Genomic DNA, 11,758 nt, shown 5'->3' with positions numbered 1-11,758 from the left:
CGATGAGCTTTGTAAAAATCGACGCGTTTCAGAAAGGCGGGGCATAGAGGAGAAACAACAATGTACAGTATGTGGAAAATAATGTGTTTTTTTAACCTTAAACCGCATAAACACATTTCATTACACCAAATACACAAAATAATGTTCTTTTTAGTAACATCATATGACCCCTTTAATATTCTAATCAACTCAGGGGTAGGATCTTTAATACTTTTCTTGCAGAGGGAATCAAAGCAGAAAACAGTGTCAATTTTTGGTTATACCTAAAGGCCAAAACCAAACCAAAAAACAAAAACACACAAAAGTGAAGTGAATAAACTGCACTGACATGTAACAATTTTTATAAGTAAATTTTTTTTATTATTATCTACCCTAGTCTAAAAAGTCAGGAAACTCCACTGTAACAAACATAGCTTATACAGGTATATCCAAGTACAGCACACAAACACACATACACTTTACCTTCACCAAGAAGAAAGACACTCCATATGTTCTGAGGGATCTCGCAAGCTTCACATACTTCACTTTGGCTTCAATCTCTGTCATTTCACCACAAGCCTTATGTTCCTGTAAAATTCATAAAGCGTTAACTCATCTTACCAATTAATTTATCTCATACATCTTTGCTTACAAATAGTGAAGTTTAATAAACAGACAACCGTGTATAAAATGAAAATGCATTTATTAACAAAGTGCAGGATAAACTGACCCACCTGAAAGATCTTCTTCTCTGCACCTCTCTGTTTGATGTATTCCTTAGGCAGAAATTCCTTCAAGCTGAACGAAATGACATGCACAAAGCATGCAGATTAGTGACAATACACTGAAATGCAAACAGGCATTAGAGTTATATGATACACAAAGTATTCAAATGCATCTATGCACTTTTCATTTGAGTTTGTTAAGCCCATTAACTAAATGGACCATATACTCATTACAACATGTGGATTTTACACATCATTTCTCAGCAATATGAAGCAGAGAGGCAGTAAACACCGTGTACTATAACTGAAAGTATTAGGATGTGGTCTTACTCCAGAAATCCAGATTTGTGTTTATGTTCTATATGAGGCCCGAACTGGATCTGTGCTTGAATTCCACCAAATTCACAAGCCTTGTCAAACGACACGGGATGAGAACCATTCAGAATGTCGTCACGCGCCTGGGGAGACAAATGCAGGTAGACACATCCATTATCAAAGCCTTTGGAAATCACACAGCAGAACTGATCCAGATCAGCAAGTAAGGCCCTTACAGAAGGAGGTAACAGGGACTACACTACTTTGCAGATCAATACGATGTGTATAACAGCATGCAGTGCACCACTCAAAGAGGCTTTTAGAGCCATATGTCAATAAGAGATTTATAGCATTTCAATCTATATACATTATATTGAACCGGCAAGTAAAAAACCATGGAAACAGATCATTTAGGGTAATATCACTGTAGGAGGGATGTGAAGCCAAGCCAGGGGTGCTGAGTGCTCATTGTGGCATTCACCAAAATGTAATAAGTGACAAGAGGTGAGCCAAACCTGTACGTAGAGCAGATTGAGCTGCACAGGATCTCGTGAGTCCACATTCTGATCGGAGTAGAAAAACTTTCGTCTCAACAGCAGAGTTTCGCTTTCCTCGACTCCCTGTTCTCTAAATGTACGTCCATGATCCAACCAATTTACTGTGAGAGAAATAGAAACTCTTTATATGGTAAAACTGTGTTTACCATCTTCTTTACAAAATATATAGTACCCTTGAAATGTTTGGGGTCAGTCAGCTGTTTTTAGTGATTTTGAAAGAAGACTTTTATGCTCACCAAGGCTGCATTTATTTAATCAAAAAACAGTAAAACAGTAATAATGTGAATTATTATTATTACAATTTAAGTTTAAAGGTAAATGTATATTTTAAAATGTTATTTATTGCTGTGATGGCAAAGCTGAATTTTAAGCATTCATTAACTCCAGTCTTCAGTGTCACATGATCCTTCAGAAATCACTCTAATGCTGATTTAGTGCTCAAGTAACATTTTATTACTAATGTTTTGTAGAAACCAGGATACATTTTTTCATGATCCTAAAGAACAGAAAGTTTAAAAGATCAATAGAATTTTTTTTTACATTTTAAATGTCTTCATTGTCACTCCTTGCTAGATAGAAGTTAATTTCTATCAATAAATAAATAAATAAATAACCTGCTGACACCAAACTTTTGAATGTTAGTGTATGTGCACGCATACAGAAGGAGTCGGAGATATAACAAAATTAACCTACACAAAATAATAAAATAATAAAGTACTTAGACACAAAAATAATAAGAAAATAATAAATAATACAGTAAGGGGGACGGGAAGCAAAGATAAATCCTGAAACAATTCTAAACCTCAACTTTATTGACTTATTGTGACCCATTTAGCAGTTCCACAGCTGAAGAACAATTCAGTGTCAATCTGCATGCGGTGGCTGATGTGTTGCCTACATTCATCATCTGTGTGCAGTTTGGCTTTGAGCTTCTCCATCTTCCTCTCCTCCCTCAGTAGAGTTCTGTCTTTCTTCAGTGTGCCAGTCCCTTCATCTTTCTTCTCCTCCACCACCTCCTGAATGAGAGAGTACTCTTCATAGTTTGTGATTCCTGGAAAGAGAAGTAATGAGAATTTCTGATTATTTGATGAATAGAAAGTTCAGAAGAACAGCATTTATTTGAAAAAAATTTGTTTTGGTATCATTATAAATGTCTTTACTGATCAGTTTAACGCATCCTTACTGAATAAAAAAAGTATTATTTCTTTTGAAGAAAAAAAGCCCCAAAATGTTTGAACGGTAGTGTATATGGAGAAAAATGTATTTATCTCAAAAGCAATGGCAGAAACCATGGGTGTGTTGCATAAACTGCTTAGACTAGTCTTAAAAATTTAGTCATCCAATGTTTTCTTCAAGACTGGTCATAACTTTTTTAAGTCAGTTACAAAAAGCTAGATTGGTCTAATGTGAATCCAAAAAGTAAGACTGATTACCCCTTGGCTAACTGCTAGTTGGTCAAACTAGTTTGTAAGACACAGTGTTAACATAGTGTCTATGTTTATGCAACTGTCCCCATGTCTATATTTGGTCAGTCCAATGGAAATGCACCTACAGGTATGCGCAAACCATTGGGATTTGAATCCAGGTCACCTTGCACTTCAAATAAAAACTATACCACTAGACTAACAGTTTACAGGGTTTTTTCTTTTTCTTTTTAAATGTGTCAATGGCAACCAAGTGAGTCAGGACTGCCACGGATACCCCTCAAAAGAACCTGAGAAAGTAACTGTATATGACAAAGTTATATCAGATATTAAAAGAGCATCACTGACCTATTCTACTGCAGATGGTGACAAGCAGCTCTCCCACAGTTTTGGAATCATCCACCATGATGGTCTTCACTGCTCCATCCAGCATTTTTATCTTCTGAGGTCTCTGTTTTTTCTTATACTCCAGTATGTCCTGAGAGAGAGAGAGACAGAGGGACTTGACCAGCATTTCCTGACTGCACCAAACGAATAGTGTTAAGTTTAAGGAAAGCTTAGGTTTTAGGCTTTGGTTCTGAATGAAATTCTGCATCATAGCCATTTTGACATTGTCTTGGATTTGAACATGTCTTCTTTTCAGCCAGCTGCAGAAATAAAATCTAATCTGTGCAGTACAAAGGCAAAAAATGACTATAAATGGTTGAGTGTGCATGGAAGACTTAGTTTTTAAAGTAAAAAGCTTACAAAAATAAATATAGACCACACACCTAAGGCTGAAATTACCTACAAAACAAAGATTAAATGGAATCCGTATGTGAAGCAGTTTGTGCAGTTTTTTTATGCAAAATAAGACAGAGATGAACATCTGTGTACGTGTATGAGGGTGAAGAAGAGGTCTTTTGATCAACAAAAGATGAAACACTACTGATGAAATTTTCATTTAACACATCTCAATTTACCCTGCACACACAAATCTTTATTTCTTCCTGGGAACAAGCATTCGGCTTTGTCTTTATATACAACACTCCTCTGCACAAGCACAGAGACTCACAAGTGTAAACAAATATAAACAAAAACCACATGCTGCAGTGACAAATGTCTTTAATCACAGCACTGTAGCTTGTCTCAGTAAGTGTAGACACTAAGGGGAGCCTTTCCTCTCTCTCTCTCACATACTCAGACTATAAAAATAACCAAGAGCAGAGTTAAGACCTCTTCTCATCTTTCAGCATAAAAAACGTGGGCAAAGACACATCACAAAACAAGACAAGAGTGCAAAGACATGTCACGGAACATTTGACAGGAGCTTGTAAAATAGAGAGAGACCGAAGATCAAAGGCTTTACCCCATTTCTCAGCATGTAATAGTCCAGCGTCCGGCCTCCTTCCAGCCAGATGCCTTTCCTGGGGTCTTCATCTGATAGAAACAGCCCATATTCTGAAGCTGAGAAACAACAGACACTGTATTAGAACTTGAATTTAGCAAAATTATACAGCTTTAGCAACCAGATTTGCAATCACTGTAAACATTACTATACTACAAAGAACACAGAAAGTAAGGTGTCCCACCTTGCCCTGTCTGGGCTTCTGGAACCCTCTCTCTGATGACCCGGCATGCATCGTACACAGCCGTTGATGGCTCAAACTGCATCGTCTTCACCACATTACACTGTCTCACACAGATCTTCAGTGACAGCACCACCATCCTGCCAGCTTATTTATTACAGACTCTGCACCTGTGGAGAGAAGGAGGGAAATGACAATGAGAGAGATGGAGAACTGAAGACAGCAAGCGGGAGAATGTGTGCGCGTTTGAACGATACTGATTTTAGGATTAATCAACACTCTCATAAAATATGTAAATGCAAATATTGTTAACCATTTTCAGTGTTACTTAATGCAGATTCATTAAGATACTGCAGATACTGATTGTCAGCAAAGTGTTCCTTTACTAAATAATACAAAAATAAATAAATAAACATTACCGTTCAAAAGTTTGGCGTCAGTAAGATTTGAATGTTTTTGAAAGAAGTCTCTTATGCTCATCTAGGCTGCTTTTAGTTGATTTAAAAATACAGCAAAAACAGTAATATTGTGAAATATTTACATTTTCTAATAACAGTTTTCTATTTTAATATGGTTTTAAATGAAATGTATTCATGTGATGTCTTCAGTACCACATGGTCCTTCAGAAATCATTGGTGCTCAAGAAACCTTTCTTACACATTTCTCATAATATTTGCGAGGAATCTGTGAATTTTTTTTTTTGATGATTGAAAATTCAAAATTCAAAAGAAGAGCATTTATTTGAAAAAGAAATTATTTGTGCCAGAAACTATTTATTTATTAGAAGGTAATGCACCCTTGCTAAATAAGTATTAATTTCTTTAAAAAAACAAAAAGAACAAACCTTACTTTGGATGGTAGAGTACAATAAAAATTATTTGGGGGAAAAAAGTAGTGAATGAGAGATACAAATACTTACATTAATCATTAAATCAGGACAAACATTAACAATCACATTTTTGCACATTTTGCTTCAACTTTAGTTTTGGTCCTCTAATACACATATAGTATAATCGGTCTCTTTTATTAATTTTCCTGTTTGTCATTGTGCGTGTTATTAGAAAATATCTGGATTCTGTCCATTTCTTTCTCTCTCTCTCTCTCTCTCTCTCTCTCTCTCTCACTCACACACACACACACACACACACACACACAGTCTTTACTGTTAACACCTGAACTCCCAGTCAGCTGCCTTTACTCTTTCAGCACCATCCAAACTGCACATTAATGAAACACTGACTAGTTTAAACACACACCGAAGGAAAAAGACACAACATAATACTAGCCAGAGGATACAGTTTCACTTCATGGTTCAAACAGTCCTTGCTGGAACAGAAAGATAATTATAACACCGTTTAACCCCACTTCAAAATCAGCATGACATCCATAAACAATAAAGAACCAGAATTATTACCTTAAAGTCAGAGTTTCTCTTAGCATCTAGCTAATCTTTAGTCTGTATGTGTGTCTGTGGGGATTGAGGATGTCCTTGTGCACAGTTGGCACAATAAACACGGGCATGAGTTTGGCAGTGTGATCTGACCCAGTATGTCAGGGACAAGCTGTAGAGCTTTGAGCCATCAAAGACAGACATATATAGATCAGGAAGAGCATTGTTGGAGATGCAATAGTCGTGACAAAATGTCTGATATGCATATATTAAGTAAAGAAAGACTTGCTTTGTTTCAAGATATCACTGAAGTAATAACTTGGAGTTCACTGAATCAAATGATTCGGTTCACTAAGTGAAGGATTCATCAGACTGCTTCAAACTCACAAATGCTAAAGTCTGTGACTATTTTAGAAAGATTCATTGAAACAAAAGGTTCACTAGAATCATTTTCTTATGAATCAAGACTACTTTGGTCACACTGTTTGTGTGCAGCCCTAGGAGACAATTAAACAGAAAGATGTGTGTTGCCATTATTTTTCAGTAAACAACCTTTTTATCGAACCACATTAAATTCAGACTGCTACCTCATATTCAAAACTCACGTAAAATATGATTTTTTTTCACTATGCAGAAAAGGATTGAAGAAAAACATATGCATAACAGAAATTATTCTTAAAACTTTATACCAAAACAATTTTTATTGCTGTTACCCACCAGTTTTGGGGCAGACTATTCGTATGTGCAAAATACGGAAGATGTGGTGGTGAGGTGGAGGAGCAGTTTTCAGAAAAGCAGTTTGGAAACAAATTTCATTAATGCAATTCCATCTGGTGTTGCAGAAATTACACACTTTACCTTTAAATACAACACCTCAATTCGATAACACCCAATATATACCAGCCCTTGTTGCTGAGTGCCCTGGAACAACACAAAGTTCTTAAAGTTCCTGTCTGATCAGCCACAACTTGTCCAGTAAATTTTTCACAAACAATTTATTTGCTTTTGCACAGCACAGATTTCTGCATTCAATGTTTCCAGCATATAGATCCACACACGCTATCTCAACCAGCCCACCGGTGACTCTAGAGAGCCTGAAAATCATAACACTCCAGAGAATGTCCTTCCATTTATAGACCTTCAACAGGATCACATGCTGCATTCAGGTTAGCAGACCGACTGAAGTCTGATTACTCACTCAAGTTCTTACAGTAATGAAACGCATTCAGCCAGTCAATTAACACAACCTTATATTTCCACAGCCTCATATCAGTGAGACTCAGCAGCTATATTCTCTCAGTCATACACTCATGTAGACGTGACTCTTGTCTGTCACTAGTGTTACTATAGAAACTGTGGGCTATTGAAATATGATTACACTGCTAAACTCCACCCTCCACAAAGTTTCAAGTTGACCATCTGAACTCTTCAAATAGTCAAAATAAAATATTTAATTTAGCTTAGCTAAACCTGTAAATTATGAATGATCTTATTAGTACCTCTTCACTACATTTTAGTATTTATTGTTTTTTTGAATTAACTTTTATTTTATATTTTCACATTTAGTCATTTTGCTACTTTTTTTTTTATCAGTTTGCTTCTAAATATTTCTATACAGCATTCATTTTTATTTAAGTTTTAGTAATTTTAGTACTTCAACAAACATATTTGGATTTGTTATTTTAACCTATTAATTTTTTAATTTGCAAGTTTTAGTTTTAGTTAACATTTACACTGCTTCACAACAAAACAAGCTTTATTTTCTTAGCATCAAATGCTTTGACCAATCAAACTTACATCAAATTACATTAAATTATAAAATGACAGACATATACATATACAAAGTTGAAGGAGGTACAGGGGGTTTGGTCTTACCGTAAATTTGAGACGTATGCAACTCTGAAGCACTGCAGATCTTCACAGCTTTGGAGACTGTAAGAAACAGTGATGATCGGACAAGCAAATAAGGGAGCAAGGAAACTTTCAAAATGCTAATAAAAAAAAAACAATTCAAGTGAAACTACAGTAATGGATATTGAATTGAACCCGAAAGGGTTTATCCACATAATAGCTTTTAAGTTCTTTTTCCATCACAACTGCCAAAGGAGAAGTCTACACATTATCAATTTAGCAATGAATGACAGATTATTCACCCAAAAATGCAATCCCATTAACCATGTTAGGTGGTAGATATCACAGATGGGCAAGTTTGAGAAAAAAAAAACAGCTAATTTAAGATGTAAATCCTACCAGTGATGTGTGTGTGTGCGTGTGTGTGTGTGTTAGAGCCTCATGAGGAATGAGTTAAAGCCGCAGTAATTAACCCTGGTCTATCTACTAACGATCTCACGACTGTGGAGCTGACTCAAGGCCAGAGGCCTATAAACACTCTTAAAAGTCAAGCGTTTACAATAAACTTCCAAATTAGCCTATTAAATAAAAGGTGAAATTAAAGGTGAAGGCAAATCAAGTTAGAGCTTACAACAGCACTTTAACACATACACACTACAGCATCTTACAAAAATAGCAGCTGAAGGAAGAAATATTGAGAATCAGATGATAAGAACCAAGCTCTTCTACTGTAAATCTGAAAACAACAGCATATGAAAGAACGTCATGACTTTTTTTCCCCTGAACACTGTCTACAAGTCATCAACCACTATACACACACTTCACCATGAGACTGGTGTGACTATCCCAGACAGCAGATGAGGGTCATAGAGCTACTGCTGTATTGAGTTGCGTTGTGTGTGTGGTAAGTGACCTCAGTGAGTGGTAGGAACATCTGCGCAGCAGCTGCTGCCTTTCAACCACTACAGAGGTCAACAAGAGTCCAGCACAGACCATTTACTCTGCACTGATTAATCACTCACAAACGTGATGCAAACAACAACAGTGTTACCTTTTCATCACGTTCAAATATGCCTACTGTGCTTCCCTACTATACAGCAAGCAAAAAAAAACAGCACACCAAAGGAGTAGTATGTCAGAATACACAGTATTCGAAAAACAGTAGCTGAAAAGTACCTGGATGACCTACTACTACCACAGAGATTCTGAAATGGACAGCTGATGGACACTTTACTGTCCTATTAGGTCACAAGAGCGGAGTCATGAATGGCAGGGAAACAAAGCAAATGTATGTTACATGACAATGCAGATTTAATGAGTTCAGATTGCATTTATTCCACATACTACATAGAAAATCATTTTTAAACTCTTTCAAAGTAAGTTCTTCATCAAATTTAGCACCTACTCTGCCAGACAACTTTAAACGTATACAGAAAATGAGCTCTTCATCATTTACGCCAAGCTTCTGAATTAAAATTAAAATCACAAAAGGAAGATAATAAATCACCATCATACTCATAGCACCATAATAAAACACAGAAAAAGTAGTACAGTGGCCATTTTAATTAAATCACAATTACAAATATTCAGACATCCTTTTTCTGCCAAGAGCACTCTGGAAAATAAGTTATAAGTTGAAGGAGAGATGGATAGAGGAAAAAAATTAGTCACTGTTAAAGTATGATGTTCGGAAAGGCCTGTGTGATGAACAGCAGACATGGCCGTCACTAGGGCTGCACGATTCTTGCTAAAATGTGAATCACTATTTTTCTCCATGGGAATTGTGAGCACTATTCTCTCACACGATTCTCATTTTTTTTCATCCAAAACATTTAATGCACTCAAGTAAACAAACAAAAAAAAAAAAAGTAAAAAATGCTGCCTACACAGGACTTTCAGTTATAATAAAGCGCTGGATATTTTAGACACCTTAAAGTGAATACCTTAAAAGCTGTAAGCTGTTACACATAAATAATAGAATGTTAACAATAATAAATAAACATAACTAATACAAAAAATAACATTATGATCGGCCGATATCGATCCCGATCATTTACCTTTTATACAAGTGATATGTAAGCTCTCTGTTGACTGGCACTGTTAACATTTTTTTACACTTTAAAAAAATACCACAGATCGTTGTATTATTTACAGTAATGCTGTTGTTTTAATGTAGAAATAAGCAAAACAAATATTCATTTTACAATGAACATTTTAATAGGCCTTTACAAATTGAGCTTTTATTAAACACTATCTATATGAGGATCCTTTGGCTTATTAAAAAGCATACAATACTTGATGTTAAACTGAACAAAATTGTAACCCATTATGTGAAGGCTGTCAGTCAGTGCAGTTACATTGTTACGCCATAGGTGGCAGCAAGGGACTGTCTTTATAAATTAGTCATCATTAGGGTTGCAAAGGGGTGGAGAATTTCCGGTAAATTTCCGGAAACTTTCCAAAAATCCCTGATATATTCCAAAAAATCCTGGAAAGTTTCCAAAATTTCTGGAATATTTCCGAAATTTACTGGAAATGTTCCACCTTTTTGCAACCCTAGTCATCATTAAGGGTGCTTTCACACTTTGTTCGATTGCCTGGTCCGAACCCGAGTTCGATTGCTCCCCCTCCCCCCGCTGGACTGCGTTCATATTATTTTTATTTGGGTCCAAACCGTGGGCATCAAGCCAGCAGATGTTTACCCCGTTGCTTAGTAACGGCGCAGGAGAAGGCGGCAAAATGTAGCACTACTCTCTTCACTTTTATATTTATGTTTTTGAACTGTTGGTTTTTGTTTCCAAAGCTTCAGTACATAACGGCACTTACGTCTGTCTTACGAATATACTGCAAATGCTCTAAAGAATGCTGATATATATTTTGATTTTTTTTTCACTAATATATGACTTGATCTGAAGAAGAACAGACACAGGTAATCGCCACGCTCAGTTCCCCAACACGTGAATGCAGCGTGATCTGAATGCAGGGAAATACATGCAAGTGAATCGCCGTCATTTAGAAATGAGATCGCATTTATGTATGAATCAAGATCATGATTTTTTTTTCAATTAATCGTGCAGCCCTAGCCGTCACTGGCTTGACTTGCATGTAGGCGGTGAAGTTCACATGACCATGCTGGCAACACATCAGTGAGTCAGACGGCTTCCCAATGACTCACCATTACTGAAAGACAGAATGAACAACCCCCTGTACATGCAGCATGTTCAAGCAGGATGACACGTTCATTTAGAACAACATTCAGTCCATATTCAGCCTACATTAAAGCAAAGTCTATTTAAAGTATATAATGTATTGAACAATACAGAAATTGGTCATTAAAGAATCATGAGAAATCAAATTGTTCTTGATCTTTTGGGATAAGAGTTCAATGTACTCAAAAAACATACTGTAACTTTCAGAAATAAAAACTTCTATATGCGCAAGAACAAACCTCACTGGTTCTCTTTTAACATTTTTGATGTGATCTAGGTATGGGAGTAAAAGCCTAAATGAACACTGACTGTCATATAAAGCCATTATGTCTCTTCAGAAGACTTAGATTAAATGGCTTGATTGAAATGAAAATCTGTGTTGTCACAGACCATTAGCTGTTAGCAGTTAGGAAGCCTGGCTCTTGAAAGACAAGCATCATTCCTGCTTGATCAGCAAAACTCAATAAGCTTCCAGGCTAGATTAAAGGGTTAGTTCACCCAAAAATGAAAATTAGCCCATAAATTACTTACCCTCAAGTCATCCTAGGTGTATATGACTTTCTTCTTTCAGACGAATCCAGTCGGAGTTATATTAAAAATTGTCGTTGATCTTTCAAGCCGTTTCATGACACTCAGCAGGTGTTGCATGCTTCAGTCCAAAACGAGTTAAATAAAAAGCGCCCATCCATAAAAAAAAAAAGTGTCTCACACGCCGGGGGGTGAACAAAAGCCTCCTGTAG

General features: G+C 36.3%; 1 protein-coding gene across 1 annotated transcript in view; it reads right to left on the bottom strand.

The window, feature by feature from the left end:
- The window catches only part of tln2a (talin 2a), a 53,058-nt gene that overhangs the window by 24,095 nt on the left and 17,205 nt on the right, over nt 1-11,758 (bottom strand). The window contains exons 2-10 of the mRNA XM_016554131.1: nt 7,834-7,890; nt 4,572-4,738; nt 4,349-4,446; nt 3,349-3,478; nt 2,475-2,627; nt 1,535-1,677; nt 1,035-1,162; nt 714-777; nt 463-567 (exon numbers count right to left, since the gene is read on the bottom strand). Of these exons, the coding sequence (XP_016409617.1) occupies nt 463-567; nt 714-777; nt 1,035-1,162; nt 1,535-1,677; nt 2,475-2,627; nt 3,349-3,478; nt 4,349-4,446; nt 4,572-4,707 (957 nt within the window). The 5' untranslated portion in view covers nt 4,708-4,738; nt 7,834-7,890. The remainder of the gene's footprint in view (nt 1-462; nt 568-713; nt 778-1,034; nt 1,163-1,534; nt 1,678-2,474; nt 2,628-3,348; nt 3,479-4,348; nt 4,447-4,571; nt 4,739-7,833; nt 7,891-11,758) is intronic.

The sequence above is a fragment of the Sinocyclocheilus rhinocerous genome, unplaced genomic scaffold (assembly GCF_001515625.1).
Source record: "Sinocyclocheilus rhinocerous isolate Xijiao unplaced genomic scaffold, SAMN03320098_v1.1 scaffold1007, whole genome shotgun sequence".
Taxonomy (NCBI): Eukaryota; Metazoa; Chordata; class Actinopteri; order Cypriniformes; family Cyprinidae; genus Sinocyclocheilus; species Sinocyclocheilus rhinocerous.
Note: the sequence above shows the minus strand (reverse complement) of the source record. Positions and strands in the feature narration are given on the sequence as shown.